General features: G+C 52.5%; 8 protein-coding genes across 8 annotated transcripts; all 8 read left to right on the plus strand.

Moving 5' to 3' along the window:
- Positions 1-1,875: 1,875 nt before the first annotated feature.
- On the plus strand, positions 1,876-3,534 carry JKF63_03417 (uncharacterized protein; the record flags this gene model as incomplete). Its single annotated transcript, XM_067899420.1, has 1 exon — positions 1,876-3,534. The coding sequence occupies one exon, from the start codon at positions 1,876-1,878 to the stop codon at positions 3,532-3,534; it is 1,659 nt and encodes a 552-aa protein (XP_067755659.1).
- A 594-nt stretch (positions 3,535-4,128) lies between these two features.
- JKF63_03418 (uncharacterized protein) lies at positions 4,129-4,530 on the plus strand (the record flags this gene model as incomplete). Its single annotated transcript, XM_067899421.1, has 1 exon — positions 4,129-4,530. The coding sequence occupies one exon, from the start codon at positions 4,129-4,131 to the stop codon at positions 4,528-4,530; it is 402 nt and encodes a 133-aa protein (XP_067755660.1).
- Positions 4,531-5,082: 552 nt separating this feature from the next.
- JKF63_03419 (uncharacterized protein) lies at positions 5,083-6,378 on the plus strand (the record flags this gene model as incomplete). The annotated part of the gene is made up of 1 exon (XM_067899422.1): positions 5,083-6,378. One exon carries the CDS (start codon positions 5,083-5,085, stop codon positions 6,376-6,378), a length of 1,296 nt encoding a protein of 431 aa, XP_067755661.1.
- Positions 6,379-6,815: 437 nt separating this feature from the next.
- Positions 6,816-9,578, plus strand: JKF63_03420 (uncharacterized protein; the record flags this gene model as incomplete). Its single annotated transcript, XM_067899423.1, has 1 exon — positions 6,816-9,578. One exon carries the CDS (start codon positions 6,816-6,818, stop codon positions 9,576-9,578), a length of 2,763 nt encoding a protein of 920 aa, XP_067755662.1.
- Positions 9,579-10,334: 756 nt separating this feature from the next.
- JKF63_03421 (uncharacterized protein) lies at positions 10,335-11,873 on the plus strand (the record flags this gene model as incomplete). Its single annotated transcript, XM_067899424.1, has 1 exon — positions 10,335-11,873. One exon carries the CDS (start codon positions 10,335-10,337, stop codon positions 11,871-11,873), a length of 1,539 nt encoding a protein of 512 aa, XP_067755663.1.
- A 757-nt stretch (positions 11,874-12,630) lies between these two features.
- JKF63_03422 (uncharacterized protein) lies at positions 12,631-14,088 on the plus strand (the record flags this gene model as incomplete). The annotated part of the gene is made up of 1 exon (XM_067899425.1): positions 12,631-14,088. One exon carries the CDS (start codon positions 12,631-12,633, stop codon positions 14,086-14,088), a length of 1,458 nt encoding a protein of 485 aa, XP_067755664.1.
- A 574-nt stretch (positions 14,089-14,662) lies between these two features.
- JKF63_03423 (uncharacterized protein) lies at positions 14,663-16,225 on the plus strand (the record flags this gene model as incomplete). Its single annotated transcript, XM_067899426.1, has 1 exon — positions 14,663-16,225. One exon carries the CDS (start codon positions 14,663-14,665, stop codon positions 16,223-16,225), a length of 1,563 nt encoding a protein of 520 aa, XP_067755665.1.
- Positions 16,226-16,859: 634 nt separating this feature from the next.
- On the plus strand, positions 16,860-23,051 carry JKF63_03424 (uncharacterized protein; the record flags this gene model as incomplete). The annotated part of the gene is made up of 1 exon (XM_067899427.1): positions 16,860-23,051. One exon carries the CDS (start codon positions 16,860-16,862, stop codon positions 23,049-23,051), a length of 6,192 nt encoding a protein of 2,063 aa, XP_067755666.1.
- Between the last annotated feature and the right edge of the window lie 1,907 nt (positions 23,052-24,958).

Below are 24,958 nucleotides of genomic sequence, written 5' to 3' on the forward strand. Positions count from 1 at the left end.
TACACCCGATCGCGAAGGCCCATTTCAGAATAAATGCGGTCCTTTTTAGAATGCAGCGAGATTTCACTGCAGTTTCGCATCAACACCGAGCCTTCTTTTAAGCGGCCCTTCAAACGGTTATGGACACTTTCTTGGCAGGCCTGGAAGCCCACAGCCGCCCCCCCCCCGCCAACTTATCCCAACGCCCCGAATGGCATGCAGGTCGCGCAGCGTGGGGCTTCGGGCGATGCCACGAAGTGTTGCGGTGAAAAAATGAAGCAGCTTTAACAAAAGACCTGGCGATCCGCCCCGTAGCCCAGACATGGGCGCACCCGCACCTAGAGGCCAGCGCGACATTGCATCGCGACGCCCGTTTTACCTGGGCGACGCCGACCCACGCCGAACAGCCCTGGAGCTGCTAAACTGGCGGCCCGGTGTTCCTAGCTGGATGAATTCCGCATGCAACTGTGAGCTTTGAGCTCTACTTGGGTGCAAGAAAGGGGAACAGGAGTGTAGGGCAGATTTGCGACCCCCCCCTTCCTTTCTTCTGGCGACCCTTTTCCGAAGTTCTGATTTTTTGGCAAAGACATTTGCCAAAGGATACATCGCCTCCTCGGACGTCTTTGCACACATGAACTTGTCACTGTATGTCGATTTTGGCCGGGGTTCGCCGCGTCACTGCTAGCGATGATGGCGGTATTCCAGGCAGCATTGACTATATTTTCCGCTGAGCGCGCCAGAAGATGCAGCGTAGGCACGCTAGCTCCAGTGACTTTCTTGATGGCTTTGACGCGAATACCCAGGCGGTATCCGCACACCGCTGCTTTTGCCTATGCGCGAACAATCCAGGGTAGGCGGTATGCAAAGCAGTGGCCCACGCAGAAACATCTGACTTTGGAGAGAAGTGTCATGGAAAACGAGCCGTTATCCAAAGCACTCGCTCTCTCAACAGAACGCGACACACCAGGAAAGTCGAGGAAATGAATTATTCATATATATATATATGTGTGTATTTATCAGGGTTCTTCTCAGAAGCGAGCGGCAATCATGAAGACGCACCATCGAATCTGTTGAGACTGCCAGTATTCCATCACAGACCCGTGCATCAGCTGCTGCTCCTCTTCAAAGAAACGCAGCGGCCTTATCGCTTTTTAACTTCTGAGGGATGGCACGATGCCTGTGCTCTCGATGGAGTTGTCATGAGCACTGCCACCTCTTATCCATGGTGAGAAGCCACTGGTCTGTTCTCCGCGCTATTCCCTCTTGAACGCAAAGTCTTTCGCCGTCATATGTTCCGAGACAATGCCATTCCTCCTGCTAGGTTTCGTTTCGCGGAAACCAGTCGAGAACTTAGTTCACTATCGAATATGAAAACCCGGAGTCAGGTCACGGTTGTGACGAAAATGTGGAAACTACTGAGCACATAACGCTTCACAGTGCCCTTATTCACCATCAATATTCTCAGCTCTTTGGTTCACAAGGAGATAAAGTCAACAGCCACTCTCAAAACGCGTGCGTGTCCATAACCATTGGAATATCAGCGCTGCATGTGCCATGTGAAGGTAGGATTTCACCTCACATATTACGGCTCCCAGCCAGTGATGAAGTCTGTCCTGACCAACCGCTTTGAAAACTACCCCCTAAGCGACCTAATGAAGCCCATGTGACTCGTAACTTGTACTGTGCTTCAAAAGGACATCATTCTATCTGTGCCAAACCACTTGTGGGAGATTACTCACCCTTAATCCTCCGTTTCCGCTCATCTACAAACTGAATCTGTTGCCCGGTAACGCAGGTTTCCTTCTGAGTTTATTCGTAGGAAATCAGCTGCACAAGCACCCAAATACAAACCCACACACACACACACACCCTTAGCGGGCCCTGGAGAATGCAAGAATGCGCAGGTTATCTATAAACATTCTGCGTACGAGTCCACGGCGATGGCTTACACTTCGACCGGAGTCAACTCTTGATTCAGCTCGTTATCCTCTGGGTTATGTCCCTGTGGACGGGACTGAGTCGATCGACTCTGTGTATGTGCTTCTGAAGCGAGGTCACTTTGTGGCACCGCTGAATCGTATAGAGGCAATTCATAGAGTTAGCGTTGGCGCACGAGCCTTGTGTCGATCGGAGTACCCTGTTATCTCGGCACAAGATGTGTTGACTTTGCATCTTAGAGAGAAGGAAATACTTGGCCGAATCCTGATTCGCAGAGACTTCTGGACTCTGGAGGATTTCAACGATGCTGAGCTGAATCAGAGTTTCGGTGTGCAGAATTTGTACTTTGATAACTACAAATGGTCACAAGTTCTGTGGCGCCGTTTCCAGGTATTTGCAGAGGAGTATTTTCCAGTCTCTGAGCACACGCACCTCCTCTACAGTGAATTCGTGCAGTTGATCTGCAGCTTCTCATCTTTTGAGCAGGGGACGGTGGTGAAGCCAGCGTTGCCCAAGTCGATTCGTCTTCACCCACCCTATGGTGCTCTGATCCCTAGCAGGTTTACTCAGGAGCCGATCCTGCTGCTAAAGAGCTGGCTCACGAATTTCCGTGGTCCTCTGATGTTGCAGAAAGCCCTTGTTCTGAATGCAGGTTCAGGTGTGCTTGCATTTTGCACAAAACTGTGCCACGTGCCGATGGTGAGGGGAGTGGACTCTCGCCCTCGTTTCATCGAAGCATGCCGCAAGGATGCTGTCCGCTCTCCAAAGCTGTCGAATGTGAGCTTCCAGGTGGCGGAAATGTTTCCAGAACTCCCTGACAGCAGTGATGGTCGCTCTCGAAAAGGAAAATATGACCTTATCATCTTTTATCCGGACGAAGAGATTGTATCTGTCTTCTGTAATGGTGAGAATGATGCTTTCGCACCCACATCACAGGGTTATGCCGGCAAACTGGAAGAGTTTTTTGAAAAAGTGACTCCGTACCTCACTGAAAATGGCGTGATCGCTGTGTGTTGTACGAATATTCATGCGTTGCTGTTTCCTGATGTACCGCACCCCATCGAGTACGAGGTGAAAGTAAACCGGCGCTTTGTCATTCTGGATTACTTTGACGCACCGGCACGGTATTCGGGTAACATTCGGACAAAATTTCTGGAACCGGTTATCGAGTGTCACCCCGCACTGAAGACGCAACTTCGCTCGGAGATGTGGATTCTGCACAAGACTGAGTCAATCCAGCACTTCGGATTCATTCACGGCATACCCGGCGCCAAGCCCCCTAATATGGAAAAATGGCGGACAAAGAATATGGGGTTGGAACGGCGGAGGGCGCTGAAGGAACACGTTCGCTTGATGGGTGGAGACTGGGGCGACTACAAGAGTCGGCTCCTGACAATGCTCCAGGAGGAAACCGGTGAGCCGGAGGACGATGTTGCAGAGGCAGTACGCATGTCATTGGACCCGACATATCCCGCTGTGCTAGCAGAACGTGCACGGAAAGCAGTTGAGGAGCGAGAGAGAGAAAAAGTGGCGTTTGATCGATCCGTAGCGCTCGAATTTCGTGACTGTTCCCCAAGAGAGGCGTTTCTGAGGAGCGAGTCGCCACTGCGAAGCTGATGTTCACAAGAATGCAGACGCAAGGCCTTCTTCACAGACACCTTTTGTTTTCCGTGCTATGCTTAATTTCGTTCATATTTGTCCATCTCGTTCGGCTAGCCAGTGTAGAGGGAAAGAAAAACTGTATTAGGGTTGTCTTGTTTCTCAGTGAGAGAACGAGTCTCACCGCGTCTGAGTAGCGCACCTTCACGGACCCTCTACTCGTTTGCAGTAGTAGATTGCGGTTCCCGATGAGGGTTCCATTTGGGGAGATCTTGACTCCTGTATGTTCTTCAGTGGTTGTGAATCTTTGCAGACTTGTTTTTTTTTGTTGTTCGCACTCTCTCTTTCTCCTTGCAGCTGCACTTGTCGAAAAACGGTTTTCCCCGTCAAGAAATCGGCTTTTTAGGCGGCTAGTACTGTTCTCACTGTTTAGCGGGGCTCAATAGGCGAAGGGTCCCCCCGTAGAGACACTGTTTCCGGACACAAGGGGCCGTCGATGGCCCAACAGGATCCGGGGTAGGGTAGTTTGTTTTTATCTTTCGCGGTGGAGTTCGGCACAGGTGTAGTTCCGGCCGCAGAGTCCGCTGAGGATCCAGCTGAGTCAAGGTATCTATGGAGGTCGTCGAGGAGTTCCTGCGCCTGCGTCGGGAGGGTAAAGGCGAGGAGGCATATCAACTATTAGCTCCAGGGGCATCTATGGGATGTCCGTGGGGTGGAATGCATCATGGCCAGCGCATCCACGATCTTCTGATGGACGAGTCTCGATTCGCCAAAAAGGGTTATCTAGATGTGGTGCCCATCGAAAAGATCGATGAGGGGACGTATCAACGCAAGTTCCAGTGGGACAGGGGCATGGGGGAGTTCGGCAATAGCGGCTATCGTTATCTCGGTGTGCTGCCGATGTGGAGAGAGGTGTTTTTTGTGCGTGATGGCAAAATCAATCTTGTGACGTCCAATAAGCAGCTGAAGAACCGGTCACTGCTGCATGCACTTTTCGGTATAGGTAGTGGGTAAGCAAAGAGTGTGGCATGGGTGCTGTGTCGTACAGTGAGTGTCCTATCTGCGGTCTATCTTTATAGTGGGTTCTGCTCCCGGCGCTGACGTTGGATACCGCTGTTTGTTTCCTTTTGTTTCGCTCTTCTCGGTCGTATTCAGGGGGACCTAGCGACTATGATACACATTCACTGATTCGGAGCAGCTCTTGTTTTTAGAACATCAAAGGAGAGCCGAGAAGAAGAGAAAACGCGTTTGTCCCTGCGGTGCAGGGCCATCTTTTGTGCTAAGGGGAAAGAATGCACTGGGCGGTGCATTTACTTTTCCCGTTCTATATATTGCTTTGCCTTCTGGACAAAGACGACGTGCGCAACTCATACATGGTCTACCGGGTCGTGAATGCCATGCGCGCGAGCCAGTCCCGGCTTCAGTTTCTGGCCTACAGTGAAACACCGACATGTTGGCCATCCTTCACTGCATCCTGATACGTCAGCGCGTTTTTCTCTCTCCTTTTCTATTTTTCACCCCGGGGGTGCTGTGTTGTAAGTGACGAGAGTCTTTGACCAGACGGTTATGAAGCGCAGCCGGCGTGCGACGCAGGAGGAGGATGTTATGCGGGCACTCAAGGAGGGAGTCCAGGCGTTAAGCGTTTCAAGTGCAATCTCCACAAAAGAGCTTGTTTGGAGAGAGGTACACGCTCGCGCAATCCAGGATTTTCTACAAGACGAAAAACAACACACCATGCAGATATTTGGCATGCCTGGTACGGGTAAGACAGCTACCGTAAATTTTGCACTGGCGCAACTAGCCTCACAGCGGGGCTCGAAACCGACTGCTGTTCTCCTAAACGGTTTTATTGTGCAGAAGAGCACCGATATCTACTATACCCTTCATCAGCATTTGACGAAGGCGAGACTCGGTGCAGTGGAGCAATGCACTGTTGCACAGTGTGCGTCAAGTATTGAAAAGCGCTTTCGGCATGGGTGGGGAAGCAGGCCACCCTCTTTATGCGTGATCGTAGTGGATGAGGTGGACAAGTTTTTAGAAAAGCATGCCAAAGGACTTTTCAAGGTAGTGGACTGGTTGACTCTGCCGTACGCTAACTGCAAGCTCATCACTATCTCGAACAGCATGGAGCTCCAACTCGACGCAAAAACGAAGAGCAGACTTGGTGTGATTAATCAGCTGGTGTTCTCATCGTATGGCACACAGGAGCTGCGTGATATTCTGTTGAACCGAGTAGGCTCGATAGAGCCAAAGCTTTTTTCAGATCAGGCGGTCAATCAGCTGTGCACCCAAACGGCGTCGCACTATGGCGATGTGCGGCGACTTTTACAGTCTGCTTCCGCTGCCATATGTAGTGTCTTGATGCGGATACAGGATGGCACTGTCGACGTCTCCTGTGCGGACGGTATCATCACACTCCGGGAGGTCCACAATGTTGTGCGGCATATTTTCCACGACAGGTTTGTCGAGTTCATCACCACTATTCGAAAACCTGTCCTTTTCATCCTTGTGGCTCTCCTGGGCAAAGAGACAGAGGAGCTGGTCAATAAGAGGGAGGTGGACTGTCGTCTATCGATGGAGCGTCTTCTGGCCCTGACACAGCAGGCACAGAGGAAGTGTATGAAGGTCTCGCAGCCACTTTCCCGGGCCGCGTACCTGGAGGAAATAGAGCTACTTTGTCAAGTTTCGCTGGTTGAGATGTGCGTTGGGGAGGATCGCATTCCAATTCACTGTGCGGATGAGGTTCTCGACTCGACAGAGGACGTTCATATTCTGCTACTCCAACCGTATCAAATGGTGGTCGACTCGTGCCGACTCCATGACGCATTTGGTTCTACCTATGGGGTAGGACTAAACTTGTGACAACCAACTGGACTCACCCACCGCGGCTGTTTGCTGCGGTACACTCTTCCCATGTAGGCCTTTGTATACCTGATGGATCTTGGACTACCCACTAGCACCATGTAGGCAAGTCCCAATGGGCGACTTGTCGCGAACTTGGGAGTGGGTTGTCATGGGTGCATTTTTTGTGCTGTCAGTTTTGGGGCAAAACGTCAAGTCTGAGAAGAAGCACTAATATGTGCCTGTGTGGTTTTGAATAAACCGGGCAGACGACGTGCCCTTCCTTAACGGTGTATATTCCATGCGGAACAGGGGAGTAACTCTCAACTCGATGAGGTTTTTGTCTCCCATACTCGGGGCTTCACTTTCATGCTGTCACTTACTCTCTGTTTTTTTTTTGTTCTCGCCCTCTTCCTGCTCTTCATGTTTGATGGAAATCCTTGAAGTCGTCTGTTCAGATGCCGCCTTCACACAAAGGCACCGTGTCGGGTTTCGCAGCTGCGGCGAAGGTTCTTTTCGAATCTGCGCAACGTGTTGGTGCAGTTGAGCCACTGGAGCACAGTACTAAGCAGTATGCGCAGCAGCTGAAGAAAATCCAGTCCCAGAGCAAAAAGCGAGGAGGTTCTCTGGGTGGTGTTTCGTACAAAGTGGCAGAGTTTTTGGCGGCACAGCGACCTGCTGCTCCTCAGCGAGTGTGCTCCTCTCAACCCAAAGAGCGCACCCTCGCGAAAAAGGTTCCTTTGATTGAGATTCCTCAGAACCCAGGTAAGGCAACCGTGAGAAAAACTCCTGCATTGGAGGCCAAGTCGCGGCCGTCGCAGCCGCCGCTGTTGCCGCTCGCCAGCGTGAGCTTGTGCTTCGCTGAAAACACGGAGCTGCGCAGGGCACAGGTCCCACCACCACGTCCAACGCCTCTCTCCAGTACTACGGAATCTGCGGCTCCAGCTTCATCATCTGTAGAAGAGGTATTCATTACCGAAGACCAACCTGTCTTCGATGTTCGCCCGCAGGTTTCGCCACAACATCCACCGGATGTTTTCGTTCACCCAGTTGTTGCAGCTGCTGGCCTGGAAAAGTTGCTGACCCCAGCTCGCAAGGTGAAGCCGGTGATCGCCATTCCCATTGTCTCAGCTGACGCCAACGTAGCGGAAGCCGCTGCGGATTTAGCAGGTGGTGACTCTGGCACCGGCCAAGCGGTGGCGAAAGCAGCTGAAGAGCTTTCGGTCGATGCATGGGAGCAGCTGCGCGAGCGGGAGCTGGCGCGGCTGCAGAGGAAGCAAGAAGAAGAGGAGCAGCGGCGCCTTGCGATTGTGCGAGAGCAGGAGCACCAAACACTTGGGAAAAAGTGGGTGGAGGAGCGCACTCGAAAAGTTTCATTCGAGGCGGAGGTCACTGTTGGTAGCAAGCTGTTGCGCGAATTGTTCGCCACAGATTCTGCTGCTGCTGCACTAGGGATATTTCAGAAGATGATCGATGCCGGTGCCCGGGCTTCTGCGCTGTTGCCGGCGGGTCTTGCGTCTGTCGCCTACAAGATTCGTTCGGCGGACCCCGCCGAGCGCCTCGAACTCAAGCGGGCTCTTCTCGACACAGTGGGGAAGACCAAGCTCCCTGATCATGTAATGCGAAAGGCGCACTTGCTAGTGTCTGGCAGCACGGACTTCCTGGAGGCCTTCGGCGCCTTGACGATCGAGGAGAAGCAGCACCTGGACAGCCGGACCATCCTCAGGGCCATCCGGATCCTCATGTGGAATGAGCGATGGGAGGAGGCTCTCGAGTTTGCCAAGCAAAGTCGATCGAGCTTTCGCAGTAGGAGTGATGTGTTGGACCTAACCTTGTTGAGGGCGAGTCAACTACTCGAAGAGGGGCCCCGCAAAGAAGTTGTTGCCCACGCGACTCGGAGTCTCACGGAGAGCGGGCGTCTCGGAGGCCAGGCCAAGCTGCTCATCGCCAGCGCGGAGGTCGGTATGTATCGTCGCACACTATTGAAGCAACTGACGGCGTCGTCAGATGTAGACGAGGGAGTGTACGCAGAGCTTATTCTACGCTCGGACAGGGAACATACAGAGGCGCTCTTGGCTGAGATGGCCACTAGAGGGCTGAACAATGAAGACCCTGTAGTCCTGAGCGCCGTGGCTATGAAGACACTGAGCAGCGAGTCACCCGCGAACGCTTTTAAGGAGATTCATCGACAAGTGGCCAAGATCGGTATTCGGTCAATTCACATGCGCGTTGCAGCAATGACAGCGGCCTTGCATCCTACAGAGGAGGTCCTGCGCCAGGCGAGCGCGGTTGTGCAGATGGCTGCGCCAGCGGCTCGCGGTCCAGGCCTGCGCAAGCTTCTACCAATTCTTTACCAACACAACATGCTTGACGAGATTGTCCATTTAGCAAAGTCGACAAACGAATCTGTGCCAGTTGCGAAGCTAATACCCCGTGCTGTAGCTTTCATGAATGAGGCACTTTTGAAGGCGGGTCTTGAGCCCCTTAGCGAGGTGCGAGTGAGCGACATTGGCTTTTCGCGCACGATCGTCAGCGCGGATGCTAGCCCTTCCACCGAACTCGATGATCGAGCAACAAGCGTTATTGCTGATATGGCTGGCCTGACCGAGAAGATGCTTCTTTATGCAAAGGAGCGGCAATGGTCGAAGGCACTAGAGGTGGTGAGCGGACTGCCAACATCCATAAAGGCAGACGCATCCGCGTTAACCCTGCTCTACAATTGTGCGTTGGGTGCTGCCGTGGAGCATCCAGAGACAGTCAAAGAGGTATATGTGCTGATGGTGAATCGTAAGGTCACAGTGAACGCAACCACAGTCAATACTGTACTAAGTAGCCTAAGCAAATCATCTCGGTGGAAGGAGGCTCTCGAGTTCTTTGATTCCACACCTGTCGAGAAGCGAGATAGCAATACGTATCTCGTCTACTTTGCGCTGCTCGGAAAGCAAAATCTGTGGAAGCAAGCAACGGAGGCTTACGACGAGGCGCGCGCGGTCATGCCGAAATTGCCCTCTGCCATGTTCTCGCTCGTCATCGGAGCGACATGCGGGCACGATTGGCACGCCACTCTACGAGTTTTCCAGGATATGTTGAGAATGCATGGTCCGGGCGTGAAGGACAACGTTGTGACACAGGTTTTTCGCTGCCTTGAGGAGAACAGAAAAACGACGGAGATTGCGAAGCTCGAAAAGGAGTTGTTAAAGCGTAAGAAAAAAAAAAAGTGATTGCCTCACTTGTGACAGGGGAGGGGGTCGGTCACTTTCCCTTGCGCTGGGACCTTTTCGAACTGGGCACAGGCACAGCGGCCAGTCTTTTTTTTTCTCTTTTGCTGGTCTCCAAAGCGCTGTTAACCACTTGGCGGCGATGGTGGTTTCTCTCCTCAATCAGTGAGAGCTACTCTGTGTCGTTTTCTGCGCATGCGGCTGACTCTCTGTCGTTTACTAGGGAGCATTGAAAGTTTCACCAGATAGGGTGGCTGGCGTCGTGCCCGGGGTGTACTGCTGCGCGCGGCATGAACAGATCACGAGACCGTGCATCACCATTTTTCTGATGCGAATTCCTGAAGGTGAGGAGGCGTTTCAAGGGTATTCGAGATGAGTTTGAGATCTTTCCTGCCCTCGTGTTGCTACACCCCATACAAGATCAAACGCACTATAGGTAAGAGTGTTTGGTTCTGCGAATGAGTGGAATAGACCCCCCCTTCTTTCTGCGCCCACTCTGCCACACATCGTTTCATTCAGCAACGATGCAATGTTTGTTTTGTCGTCACCCTCGACTTTTATTTCACACTCTCGCTTGAACTGATCGCCCTTTTCTCTCCTCTTCGTGTGTGGTTTGTGTGAATTGTGGTTTCAAGAAGTGGTGACCGCTTCGTTTATCTTCGCCGTGCATAGCTCACCTCGTCGAATTACGACGTGAATTTATCAACTGATCCCCTTGATTTATGAAGTAAACAATCAGCAGCGACGTGATATTCGCCAATGCCGGTCGAAAGGAAGACGTCCAAAAAGGGCGCTCGGAAGAAGATCCTCACCGCTGTCGAGCTTGAGAGGATGCGAGCGGAAGAGTCCGAAAAGCGATGCCGCCAGCTTATGATGTTGCAGAATCGCCTCCGCGAGGTGATTTTGGAGGAAAAGGAGGTATCCAATATTGTCGCTGGAGCTATTGATGCTCGCTGGATGCGCTTTTTGCGTGAATGCAAGCAGCGGGAGCTTGTCGCTGCCATCGAAGTGTTACGGCGGACGTTCGAGGCGACGCTGGACAGAAAAGAAGCTTTCTCCGCGAGGCTTTTAGAAGAGCTGGGCGTGGCGGAGGAGCAGTGCCGGCATGCTTTCCGGTCTCACATGGATGTTGTCAATTCTCTGCTCGAGTTGCACGAAACCCGCACAAAGGATCTGGAGGGTGAACTTGACAATAATTTGTCGGAGATGCAGCAGGACTTCGAGTATGAAAAGGCCGAACTTGAGCTCAAGCACCGGATTGAGATCGGTGACCTGCGACTGATACTGGAAAACATGGCTGCTGAAGCGGAGTTGTTGGAGAAGAAACTGCAGGAGGAAACATCTGAGGGTCACGAAACGGCAGCTGAGAAGATGGACGAGCAGAAGAGACAGATGGAAACCGATCTCAACGCTGCTGAGGATGCCCTCCGGAGCGAGCTGGACTCTCGCTACAAGGGCTTCATGTCCACTGCGCAGGCAAATATGAAAGAATACACAGCGAAGTGCAAGGAAGATCAGGAAACGACAGAGCGTATCGCCGCTCAACTGCGCAAGATCGAAAAGCTGCAAAGCAACGTTTCTTCATGGCGCACGAACATCGCCCGTAATGTCAAAGAATGGGAGGCGCGAAACGCTGCTATCCAGGCTGAGCGGGATGCGACCATGGCCCACACGAAAAGACTGAAGAAGAAGATGCAACGCTGGCGGCAGTTGCAGTCTACTGCACTTATTGAGCTTGTAAAAGAGGCGAGCGCGACCGAGGATGCGCTGCAGGCGACCTCAAAGCGAGCCGCGCGCTTGATGCGGCTGGTAGAGTTATGCAAGCCGCTAGAGACGGAGCGAGAGCAGGTGCTTCTGCACGAGACGAATATTTCAGCTTCAGCGATTGACGCTGAAACAAGGCGCCGAGTTGCCACTGATGGCTCTGGGAACGAACCTGTCGATGTACAATCAAGCGGTAGCGCTGTACCGGTTGCCAATGAACCGTGGCAGTCGCTGGAGCGCTTCTGGGTAAAGCACAACAAGGTGGTGCTGGACAACGCGGCGTTGGCTCAGGAGCGCGTTTTATTGGAAGAAGAAAATCGAGTGTTGCAGCGGGTTCTCAAGGAGTACTTAGATGATGTTTCTGTCAACGATGAGGTGATGCGCCAGAGAAATGCCCTTCTTTGCACACAGGCAGCAATTCCCAACGTCGTCCAGGATGCGAATGCGCGCGATGGTGGTGGTACAAGGGGCTACAATGTTGTCGAGGGAAACAAATTCGTAAACGACCTGACTCGTCACGCCATTGGCCATTAGCCACAGCTGAGCCCATCGCTTTCCTCGCAGACGGAATGCGAGCCAGCAATGGTACAGAGTGTTCTTTTTTTTTCGGTTCTACAAGCTGAAATTTGGACCGCGAATGTCTTCGCTTCGTGTTCTTTTTTTTTCCTGTGAGGAGTGAGTGCATTCCCGTTTCCGTGCTGACGATACTCTGGAGAGATGTAAAAAAAAAAACATCACACCGACGTTGTGGTCAAGAAGGCCGGTTGTATAGTGTTTGCTTTTGCGGTGTAGATGTATTTTGATTCTCAGCTGTCTCTCTTTTTCTGGAAAGCAAATCGAACGAAAGGCAATATATGGTGTACACGTGATCAATAAACCGTGGCTTTTTCCCAGTACCTTGTTTTTTATTTTTCCTACTCGACACCGTACTGTGGAAGAGCAGCACTTGCAACTCGAGCGGAGCGCACGCGAGGCAACAGTAGCAGACGGTTTTTACCCCGCTTCGCCCTTGAAGTTTCTGCAAGATGTGTTCTACATTTTTCCAATTCCTCAGCCTCTTCCTGTCTTTCTGTGTCTCGGGGGTTTTTCATTTCTCGGTGCTCCTCGCGGAAAGATTACGTCCTTCACAGCTTCAGTCGCCCCTTCGCCACACCTTCACTCTCATATTCAGACTATTTCCGTTTTTGTCGGTGGTGCTTGTGGGTGAGGTTCTCTGGAGGAGACGCGTCGCCCGACACTTAATATCTTTGGCACTTCTCGTCGTTAAGTCTACTGGCTCTTCAATGCTGCAATGCGTCGCTTTGGGCAACGTGTACTCACCTCGCTGGCTTCGACTGCTGCTCGACGGTGGCTCGAATCGCAGGAGCCGTGTACTCCAGAGGCGATTCGCGAATTGTTACAGCGAGCGGAAAAGGAGCAGGAGAGTCTTGAGCTTGCGGTCGACCAGCGCAGGGTAGTGTTCACATCTGCCAGCAGCGGTGACCACCGTCCACGTATCGCGGCTGCTGAGGCCTTTGATGTAGCGGCGGCGGGACTCCCGCGGCCACCGAATTTTTGCTACATGAATGTCTCAGTTGACTATGCCGGGATGGTGGATGCACCAGAGGTGGTTTGGTTCAACATGTGCAAGACGAATGGCTTCACACCGTCTTCGGTGAAGGCTGGCGCGCTTCACATGTTGGGAGGGATGGTTTGTCATCAGCGTCTGGGTGGAGGGTTCATTCAAGTAATTCTTGGTTGCATTCCCGACTTGGAAACAGACTCTTTCACCTTTGATGCAGTGCCGCACGAAGACGAGATTACGGTGGCATCCCGAGCACCGCCAGTGCTGGGCGTCGCTATGCTTGATACTGGCCTGGCGCTCCAATACGAGCAGGTTCTCTCAGCGCATCTCAGTAGTCTCAGCAGCTCACTTGGTGACGGGTGCCCTCTTGTTGGTGGACTGTACCCCCCTGTGGGTACTGTCACCGGTGTGGAAGAGCAGTCTGGGAAGCTTGAGGACTCCATTTTTTTCATCAACGATCGTGTTTACCGCGGTAGTGCGGCGGCGGTGGTCTTGCGCAGCAGGCTTGTGAAGGCTCACGCGGTGAGTGTGGTTCCATCGATTTCTCTTGGCGACGCTGTAGTGACAGATGTGGCGTGTCAGGGTGGGGTTGTGACTCTGCGAACGTTGAACAACCAGAGCGCCACAGAGGTGGTCAAAGGGCTGTACTCCTTGCCTGAGATTTCGGAGAAGCCTAGCAAAGTGTTTATCGGTCTCAGACACAGGGACGTTCGTGTCCCCGTATCGTTTGTCGGCCATCCAGATAGTGGTGAGCTTGTCTTTTCTTTACCTCCTGGGACATCCCTAGTGCAAGGCGAGACTGTTGATTTTTTGGTGGATGACGCAGAGCTGGACATGGAAATGGCTGCAAGCCTCTTGATTGGCATGGAGAAGAACATTGCACCGATATCTGTGGAGAAGGATATCAATGTGGCACGCGAGGCACGCCGGAACATCGTTGCATCCTCCACAGCGGCCTTGCACTTTTCGCACGGTGGGCTGAACACTGTCGCCAAACCAGACGCCCCCATTGTGAACTTGGGCAGCGGTGGGGCGGTGTTTGCACCGTCTATTTTGCACCGTTGTGTTGGCCGCTCGTGCCCCAACGCTGGCTTCTTCTCGTCTGGTCAGGTGGCGACGGTGGCGAATCTTACTTCCATCTTTCCCCGATCAAGCACCTACTGCTTTCTGCAAGGATCAGAGTAGTTTAGTGTAGGTACTTGTCTGTTGGTTTGTGTGGTGTTTCAGGAGATGAGCACTTCTCACTGCGGGAGGCGTATTATGTGACACTAATGGGACCGTTTGGATATGCGCGTTCGTGTTGCTTTAATTTTCACAGCTGTTCTTGATTGTTCTCATAGGCCGACGTTGACCACAGGCTCAACAGGCATGAATCAGAGGGAAGGGGGAACATGGCGGTTCTAAGAAAACAAACGGTACTTTCTCGTGGAAGGCTACACCAACACGCGGCACCTCCTGCGATCGATGTGATGTTTGTTTCTCCAAGGACCAAATCACTTTGGCTATCTACTGAAGTTCATAAGGCGCTTAGACTGAGGGACTCAAGGCGGGATGGTCCGGTGAAGTGCCGTGCTTGTGGTGGGCCATAAGCGCCACAGTGGCCCTAGCGGCTACAACTCTCTTGTAAGGGCTGCACGCTACTTCTTTGCTATGCCTGTGCCACCCCATCGACTTTGTTACAGCACACTGCTGCTCTCACAAGAGATCATAAGCTTGCTTTAGTTGTACCGAGCGCTCTTTGCACCGAAACAGAGTAGATATGTCGGTTTGCACAGCTCATCAACTGAGACGATCGGCTTCCAGCGTTGCGACCGAGCTATGGTCTCCGCACGAGTTATACAGTGCTGACCCCCAGGTTGATGTATTGCAGCCCACGTTGACTCCTCTTGAAGTGGACACTCGTCAGTTTTATGCGTTTCGTCTCTCATTGTCTCTGGTGCCGTTTGAGGTGCTTGAGAACTACTGGGCACCACAGGCCAGGGTCTACGGATGTCCGGATGACGGTGTTTTGGATGTGACGTGCACGGAATTGCCATGTGACGGGGGATCTCATGTGAGCACGACCGGCACCATCGCTGAGCAACGCAAACCATCCACATGGTTTCGTTTCTCGAGCACAATCTCTCAACGATCGTTTGTCGTTGATCGCACTGCAGCTCACGTGCAGACGCTCGTCTCAGCACTACGGTACAGCTTTCCGCATCTCCTCTTTCCAGCAGACTTGCAAATGAGCAAGTCGACATGCGTTGTGCTTTTCAATTTCATTGTGCACCATTGGCCGAAGCTGTCTGCATATCTTCCTTTGCTGTATTTTCTTTTTGAGCTGCAGGAGCGCGCCTTCTCCACGTTTTACAAGCAGCTGGCTACACAGGTTCAGACGCGGAAAAGCAACGATGCCGCCGCATGTGACGCCCTCAAGCCGAAGAAGAGCAGAAACCTGCTGTCGTGGCTGTCGTCGAAGCCGAAGGAGGTTGAGCTCAGCGTGAAGGACAGGCTGGAGATCATTGATGCTCACAAGTCGATGCTGCCGGTTGCGCTTGAGAAACGGTACATGCTGGCCCTCGCAAAACAGGAGCAGATGAAGAAGATGCAGTATTTTTGTCATGAGTACATAGACTTCTTAAAGGAGGAGATGTCTACGTATGAACCGCTCGGAGAAGGGCCAGCCACTTTCCACGGAACCTTTAGCTCTGCCGCCCACTGTTACCCCGCCAGCGCTCTCAAAGGTTCAGCAGATGATAGCGCAATCGTAAAGCAAATCGAAGCCCTGTTGCAGAGCTTTGCATTGCGCAATCGTGTTATCACCAAACAGTTTCTCCTACCTCATTTAGCTGAAATCTCGGCGTGCGCGTCTGAGATGTGTGTAATCGCGAGCTCACACGTGGCTTTCTACGATGAGCTGATGATGAGAGCAAAGGCGGTGAACGAAAACACGACACTGTTGTCGAGAATGACACTCATTCCCATGAGCTGTGAAGCTTCCACGCGCCCAGAGAGCTTAGCAAACGCCCGGGAGGTAAACCGGAGGCACACAATAGAGCTCGCCAACTGTGTCGAGCAACTCTACGCAGAGACTGCACACGCGGAGGCGGCCTTCAAGGCGCTCATGAAGCGTCTCTGCATTGCTTTCGGGGGTGTTGTGAAGTCCATAGCTTTTTCCACCGATGAACAGAACACCGAGGTGTACTTGCATCCAGTGGCTCTTACATCGGCAGACAACGTCACTGAGGACTCCTTTGCTTCCCATCCACCTCAAGAATTCAACGGCGTAAAGGAGGGGAGGGACGAGGCTGCTTTTTACACTGACCGCGGAGGTTCTTAGATGTAGCCATTTAGTTGCCGAGGGATAACAAAGCAAAGCAGCCCAACGACGCTGGACTTGCTCATTTCTGATCGGAATACAACCCCCTAGCTGTGATTGTTTTGTTTTGTATGTGTTTTCTGTCTTCTTGCTGCTTCGCAGTATAATGCACATTCGACAAATTTTCTCTCTGGGGGGGGGGCACATGATATGGCTGCTCCTCAGCGGTGGTGTTCTTGCAGTGTCCACCTCTTCCTGTGCACGATGTGCGCCTCCGCTTTGTGTTCCCGCTTCCCTGCATGGCATTTCACATCGAGCGCTGTAATATGAAGCATCTTTTGGTGGTATGACGACTTTGTCGGACTTCCTCTCGCATCGTCTGTCTCTCCCATTCTGCCAGATAATAGCGAGCGCGTAGGTAGAACTGGGACGCGCTTATTTGATGGGCATCTCTGTTTTCAATGGGGCTCCAACTCTTTTCTTTTCCATCATTCCGCTGAAAACTCGCTCTAATCGCCATATTACCCGGCACCACTTTTAACTGTGCATGAGTCAATGCAGATGTCCCCGTTGCCGACGCGGCAGCTGTAGATGCACGGTTTCACATCTCACCGCGCACCAAGAATTTTTGGTAGGACACGTCTGCCCTTCCATCATGAACCGATCTCCGCAGTCACCTGCGGGTAGGAGACCCACTCTCGCAAGTGTGAGCTCTCACCCTAGCGGAGCCTCGTTTCTTCCCGCACCCGAGTTGATAGAGGCAGTAGAGCAGGCGGATGTCCGGTTGCTGCGGAGTCTTCTGATCACATCCCCTCCTGGGCTGTGCGCATGGTGTGATGCAGAGCAGAACAGTCTCCTGCACAAGGCTGCTGCACTTGCTTCTCCAGCTTGCCTGACAGAGCTTCTTCAATCCGAGATGCGGTTTGCCTTTTTACAGAACTTATGGGGTGAGACACCGCTCCACGTTGCTGCCCGCTGCGCAGTGACGATTGTTCCGATTCTCCTCCTTGTAGCCAAGTACGGTTGTGCCCATACCGTTGACCGGAACGGAGATACGTTCCTGCATTGTGTTCTTAGCAATGAGAGGATCAGCTTCCGGCAGTTGGTGTTGCTCATGGAGTCGCTGCTCGAGCGAGACGATGTCTCCGTCCAGATAAATACTGCCAACAATAGAGGAAGGACGCTATTTGACATGGCGTACCAATGCCACTCTAGCAATGTCGTATTGCTGGATCTTCTTTTACGATACGGCGCTGTTTCTGGTGCGCTTTTATTGCACGATGAGTCGGCTACTCTCGTTTTTACAGAAAAGGAAGAGCGCGCGCGCGCTATAGAGCGTGAGGGCACCATGTCCGCGACGCTGCATTTCAATGAACAGACGGATCGTGCGCGGATTTGGCGGGAGGAGCGTGAACTTAGAAAAGTGGTCAAGAGTGAGAGGAGGAGACGTAGGGTGTATTGTGACAAGGAAGCGTCGGTGTGGGTATCGCTTGTAGACAAGGAGAGAGGACATGCGAGGCGAGTTACTGAATGCCGTGCGGCCAGGGAGACCTGGGCTCGCGAGATGCAGCGCGTCGGCAGAGGATTTTTGGCACGATGTGTGATGCGCACTTTGTTGTTACGGAGAAGCGAGATCGAACTCCCTGCTGAAGGAGGGACTGAGGCCACTGCCGCCACCGCTGTCACCCTGGCCATGTCGTCGGAGGTCAACGCACGTGGAGGTGAATATGAGAATGTCGAATCCGAAGAGGAGTCTAAAGGTGTGGCGGTGGTCCTCGACCCCACAGAGGTGCAATTCAGCACTCTTCCCGAGAAACTTCTTGTGTATCTGCAATCCCTGGCCAGAACGCGTCGGGCAAGGCGCATTTTCCTCGGTAAGAGGCGACTCATAATTGCTCTTCAGCGGGCGTGGCGACACCACTGCGCCCGTGTTATGTGCCGACGTCAGCAGGCAGCCGACATGGTCATTACCGCGCTTCAAACCTACCAATTCAGGAAGGACCGTGGTACGTTCCTGGAGCAGGCAAGTGTGATTCATATTAAAGCCATGTTGAAAGAGGTAACGCGGCTAATCACGAAGCTGGTCTGGCGAGAGAATTTCTGCAGCGCATTTCGAGAAATCGTGTTCATGCAGAGGCGTCGCATGCCCTTACCCCCACCGCGGCTCTCCCGCTTTCGGCGACTGCAGCTACTTGCTGTGAAGTTCGAGCGGTTTGTCTTGCTGGCACAATTCCTGGTCAGTCTGTTTCTGCTCGTTTATATGGGCTGCTTCCCGCGAACTAGTGCTTCCCAGGTCCACAACTCGGTCGACATTGCCTTGATTTGTCTTGAGCTGGTCATCACGTCCTTCCTCCCCGTGTGCTGGTGGCGATTATGGGACGTCGCAGTTGTTTTTACCGCGCTCATCTGCGCCGCTGCGGGGCAATATGGTGGGTCTATTGTGATCACGTTCTTCACTCTAAAGCTGCCATTTGTCTTGCGTCAGTTTGCGCCGCGCCACTTGGGCACATGCACCTTGTGTCGGTGCGTCGAATACTCTACGGTGTACTTGTTGGTGCTACTGCCCTTTGGCGTAGCAGGAATTGGCGCCACCGTGCGGGGCACCACCCTGAGTCACCTTTTGCTGACAACTCACGGGAACTGGGGTCGCGTGTTTTTGTCGCTTCTTAGCACAGTGAGTCCTCAGTATACCGCTTTTCTTCTAACATCAAAGGTGACCGAGAGCGTTGCAGTGGAGGAGCTGTTGCCATTGCGTGCAGAGCAGCACATCTACGGCCTTCCTGATGGCGGTGCTTTGCTGCGCCTACGCATGCCGTTGCCCCAGCTCATCGCCTTTCGAACGGTCCTGTGGCTTTACTGGTGGTCGGCAGTGATTGTTGGTACCCACCACGCGATTCGGCACCACTACGATATCAGTGACGAGTTGAAGCTCAAATCCAATAAGCATCGATTTCGTAACGAGGGTAAGGAAGAGCTTTTCGATGCTCACCGTGCAGCGAACATTGAAGCCCTCGGGCAGCAGCTCGACGGAGTGATGTGGGAAAATGACGTGCGTGCTGCCAAGGAGGCGATTGAAGCTTCTCACTACGACCGTAATGCCAACATAAGGGTGCATCGCTTTGTCTGTGAAGTCCAAGATACACTGAGTACCCAGGAAGGCGCAATACTGAAAAGACAGTTGTCACCTCGGTCTCCACGTGTAGCGAAAACGACGACGAAAAACGCTTCTAAGTGGGATTGCCGCAACGAGGATCCAAAGTCGCGCGGCGCGTACGACGTTGGTATTGTAGAGACGGCGCTTGGCATGGTCGAGCGCAAGGGCTTTGGTGAGCGGTTCATCGAGCGGCAGTGGACTGGCGCGCCGCTCCGAAAGGAAATGAACTGGTTGGTTGTGGGCATGCTCGTTATGGCGTCGGTCAAACCCAATCTGTTTCCTATGGAGGCGGCGTTCAGTGCTGTTTTCGCAGTAGAGTTAGCGTTGTCGCTCTACTTTCTCCGGTTGGAGTTCATTTTTTCTCACTACTTGCGCCTCATGCTTCGGATGTTCTGTGTGGTGATCGGATTCGTACCTCCTGGGATCCCTTTTGTGGTTTTTCGTGGTCTACGACTTGTGGAGGGGTGGTCGCTTCTGTTCAGCATTTCAGGCATGGTGCGCTGGGGCATGGTTTACCTCCTTGCATTGTTTTTTACCATGTGGATGATCGCCTACGTGGCCTCCCTGCAGTTTCTCGCGGCTGCAGAGCTGCATGCGCGTCCATCCATCTGCTCGAGCAAAACTGAGTGCCTAGCAGTCTCGTTACGGGAGCTCGTCCTGCCTGTCTGCACGCCCAAACATATCGACCCATTCTCGGAGGCCCCCGTCATGGCGATGCTTGTGCTTTTCACGCGCTTCTGCTTCGTGCCACTCTTTCTCACCATAGCGCTGCACCCCCTTCTGCGGCTGTCCGACTTCATTTGGCGTTTCTTTCGGCTGGTGGTGCGAAGTCTTCACCAGGACGTCCTAGATTATCTGGAGCACTACCTGGAGGGCGCATCGTGGTACACTCACTGGGGTCTCAAGACGGAGGTATCGGTGGACGTCATTGTGCGGATGAGGATTTGGATCAATGACTTACGACGCCGGCGCATGAGTGCCGCCTGGGGCTTCGCGCAGACCAGCGGTATTTTCTCAAATATGTACGTCCCACAGAAATCGTTCATCAAGGGGTATGAGCGGAAACCGGAGGAGGAGGGCCCAGCATTGACAGAGATCATCTGCCGCGGCGAGTTCGCGTCCTTGGAAAACAATGACGCACTAGACCGTCTCACTCGCCACCCGGTTGATCAGTTTCTGAGTCGCTTGGTCGTCCGCAATGTGTATGTGCACTACCTGAACTTCGTGTTCACCTTTGTATCCATAGCCTTTCTGTGGATTGCTGATGCTTCGCTCGATCGCGATGACGGCCTCGTGGTCACATCTTGTGTGGTGCACTTACTGAGCGTTGTAGTATCCGTCGTAGTACTTCCGCATGATTCCACGGCAGTCACGACGTTTGTGTCCGCGTGCGCGCTACTCTGCGCTGTTGTCTTCGTCTTAATTCCAAATCGGCGATTCAACGGCTACTATTGTGTGCGATTTGTGTCGCTGTTACGCCTTGGTCAGATACAGGTGTTTCTTTTTCGTGATGCGAGACAAATGGTGAGGATGTACATGGATTCCGCGCTTAGGATTTTGTTTCCAGTCGCAGTCATGGGAGGTGCCGCGTACATGGCAGAGCTGCTTCGAGCGCAGATTTTCATGGTGCAATTCAAGCCTTTTGCGTGGATGGGAATCGACTGGAGTAATCTGACAGAGGTGGAGGCTTTGCGGTCGAACGTGTCGTATCCGGAGTTTCTTGCAGCCATACCACGTAGTCACACTTCGCGTCCCAACGTAAAGGAGACCTCTGACCTATTTGCCACATATTTCCGAGGAGATGCATACATCTTCTATTCTATCTACTCTTTCTGGGTGCTTCCCAGCATTAGCGTTGCGACGTGTCTGTCGTACCTTTTCTGGGTCGGAGCGAACCTCAGAGACACAAACCGGCTGAGAGTGGATATGATCCCTCTGCTAGAGGACCCGATTACCATGTCTCACTTCAACTGGTATCAATTTCTATACCGCTACGTAGGAAACGTGGTCCTGCTGGCGAGCCTGGTGTTCGGGTGCATCTTTAGCCCAACCACCACAGCCACTGATGATGATTTCAGCTTTTTTTTTGGATTCGAGGTGGCCTTCACCATTTTTGGCCTTGTCGAAGCGATCATGTCATGTTCCTTTGCTGTGCACCGCTGTGCACGTTCTCGCATTAGCTGGCGGTCGTGCCAAGATGACGCCAAGCAGCCTTATGTACTCTACGGCGACTGTGTTTTTCTCTCATGTGAAGTGATTCAGCTTGTTTATTATTGTGTAGCCCTAACGTTGTGCGCGACGCTTTTGACGGAGCGCGGATTCTGCCTTATATCCGCAAGCGGGTACGCAACTTTTTTTATCACAGCCCGTTTTCTGTTTCTACTGCGCCTTTTGAGCCGCGAGATTCTTCTGGCGTTGCTGCGCAACTTCTTGTCGATTTTTTGTTGCTGCGCTGCCATGCTCATCTACTTTGTTGCTTCGGCGAGTGTATTGGCGGACGTCTATGCGGCGGAGACACGCACAAGATACACACCTGCAACGTGGCGCGCCGCCTTCGACGCTATATTACGCCTCGCCTTCACATCGGCGATCTCTTCCCGTTATGAAGACCACTGGCAGCCTTTTAACAGCACCGCTGTCGCTTCTGAGCTGCAGAATAAGTCGATCACGCGGTGTGTGATCGAAGAGAACTACACCACATGGCGCTTGGCTTTTGCTTTGGCCACAATCGGAATGGCAATTTTGGCCAGCATCGTAGGCTTTTTCATCGGTTCTGTGATTACTCCGGTACGCACAGCGTTTCTTCAGCCGCTGCCGGCAAAGAGCATGCTGCTCTATCAAACACTGTGTGGGGGGTTGAAGGGGTTAGTTGCATTCGGTGTGCAAAATCACGATGATATGCGGCCGCAGACGCGTCGCCGTATTCAGTCTCGCAAGTTCACGCGCATATTCATGTCGGAGGGGATCCCGTCGTGGGCGGTGCCGCACCTTCTGGAGGAGCTGGATATCTGCCGACCTGTGCGGCAGCGCCGACTGATGTACGCCTTGATGAGATTGCTGGAGTACATGCCAACGAGGGAGAGGCGGCACGAACGGGTGCGTGAGTATATGCGTGTGTGGGAAAGCTATCGCTGCGGCGGGCCGGCACGTGTTCTCTTTTCCGAGCTCCCAGTTTATCCTCCTGCTGCGGCGTTACAGACAATACCAAACCCATACAATGCATTACCTTCCCCAACGATGCGGCGTGAATGCTACATTGCACCACTGCGGCTTGTTCAGGCTCTCGCGATCTTCGAGCTTGGGTTTCCTGCAGACTCGTCTGTGGGCTCTAAACTGTGGATAGATTTTTTCTCAGTGGTCCAAAAGATGCGCGGCGCCACGCTGTTGCAGTCCTTGTGGCGGATGTATCGTGAAAAGAAGGCTTTCGAGGCCGACGCTAGCCGCAGCTCGTACGAGCGGGCTCTGATTGTGCATCTTCGCCGCGGGTTTAGAAAACAGAAACTGCGCAGCCACATAACGTTTTTGAGGTTCTCCTCCTTTGAGGAGGCCATAAAATACGAACACGAGGCGTTCAATCCAAGCTCTGGTCATTTTGACTTGCTGAATCGTTTGCGTCGTCATTACACCGGGCTTAGCGCTTCACCTGGGTTTTGGAAGAACGCCCGCGCTGCCGAGAGAGAGCAGGCTGTATAACATTTTTTTTTTACATCATTGCGTACCGGCAGGCGCAAGTCGTGCTTATGCGTGGGAGGGAGGGCGTAGTGTATCAAGGTTTCCCTACAACCAGGAGTCCAGCTTCACGATTTGCACGACAGATGAGTATTCTCTGAATTTCGCGTAGTTGTGTGTGTGTCTGTGTGTGTTGTGTTCCCCCTTCATACTGGTTGATTGTGCGTCTTGTTGCAGTGTGCTGCGAAAAGCTGCTTTTTTCCCGTTTCGCTTCAACTTTAGAGTATTTCTCTGTTTGTTTTCAAATGTTTTTCAGGTCATAGACTTACTTACACTGGCATTCAATGTAATGTATCGTTTGTATATTGCACGCGTTTTTCGGCACTTGACCAAAAATCAACTTTTGAGGGTAATTATTCCCCACTTTTCCTTTTTTTTCAAGGATCGGAATTGATTGTGGTCTTGACGCTGTAGGTTGCGCACTTTCTGCTGTGCAACCCCAGTGGCGTATGCGGATTGGCCCTCGCGAGGCGGGGGGTACTCGCGGTTCAATTGTTTGTTGCTGCGACGTTTTGTTCCCCCTCCTCTGTGTAGTTGAACACAGTGATGACGAGTGCGGTTGCCGCTTCCACTCATGGCGGCTTCGCATCGCTGACCCCGCCCGCCTGCTCATCCCTCTTCTTCTTTTTTCCTCCTTTATAACATGGCGTGCATCGATCGACCTCGGCGAACCCACTCACTGTTTCAAATCGTTGCTGAAGTGACCTGCCGTCATTGGAAGAAACGCCATCAAGCGCGCTGCCTCCAGTTTCAAATTGTTGAGTTCTGCGGCATGCCAAACCGTTGGATGTGAGGCTTGGAGGCTGGTACGTGATGTTTTCTTTACCGGCGAGGCTTTAGCTCTGTGTGCGTCCTTCTGTAAAAGTTGTCTGGAGCCCGTCGAAAGCAGAAGGTCATGTGACAGATAAAGCGGCTGAGCTCAAGCTACCAAAAAAAAAAGCGTGCCGCTGTAAACGGCTATAGTTATCTGAACACCGAGATATCAGCGGCGCGTCTCGTTTGGCATTCTGGTGAGATAGTGCACTTCACATACATGCATCGTCTTCAAGAGCTCTGTACATGTCAGCTCAAATCTTCCGACCATGCTAAATGTCGTTTTTGCATCGTCAATAGCAAAAGTCTGAAAGGCCCATTGCGCAGCGACACCGCGCACCTTGTAAGAACCTTCATGAAAAAAAAACTTTTGGCGCGATTCGGGTTTTCCTCAGGAGGCTTTGCTTGTTTCTTGGAATCTTTACACGTAGGTGACTAACGGCATTGGCGACCTTGATACGTCTGGTATCCGGTCACGAGGTCACAGGCAAGGCTAGCTGGCTGTTGTTTTTTGATTCCTTTCTTTCATCAATTTCTCTCTGTGTATGGGGAAGTAAAATTTGTGGTGATCGTCACCGACCTGTCGGTAATAGATCTTCTATAGGTCGATTCGCTAATGGAGCACCGGCTGGGTATGTGCGATCTTGTCAATTTGGAGCGTGCAAGTGCCAGTGGAGTGGATGAGGTTCCCATGCGCGTAGGGAAGTGCAGCAATGACACCCCTTAGACCCACAGTACATGGATTGTGTGCGATTGCAGTCGCGACTATTGGGTATGGTTACCCCTTGCGTGATGAGCGTCTCAGGATGAGTGGTTAGGCTCCCCATGTTTTTGGGAAATCCCAGTAACCCATCTAGGATGGGAAGAGGCGGGTAGCTTTGTATAACGACACGATAATCTTGTCGATTGGTGCCGCTATGTTTGCTCGTCACCTGTTGAAATTTCCCCCGTGATGCTCGAATTTTCATTTGATGCGTCCCCCTCCTCCCCTTCTCCATCTTTATGATTTTCGTTTCTTTTTTTATGTGAGTAAAATGAAAGTCTTCGGTTTCTCAGAG

This window comes from Porcisia hertigi, chromosome 28, assembly GCF_017918235.1.
Source record: "Porcisia hertigi strain C119 chromosome 28, whole genome shotgun sequence".
In the NCBI taxonomy this organism is placed as follows: domain Eukaryota; phylum Euglenozoa; class Kinetoplastea; order Trypanosomatida; family Trypanosomatidae; genus Porcisia; species Porcisia hertigi.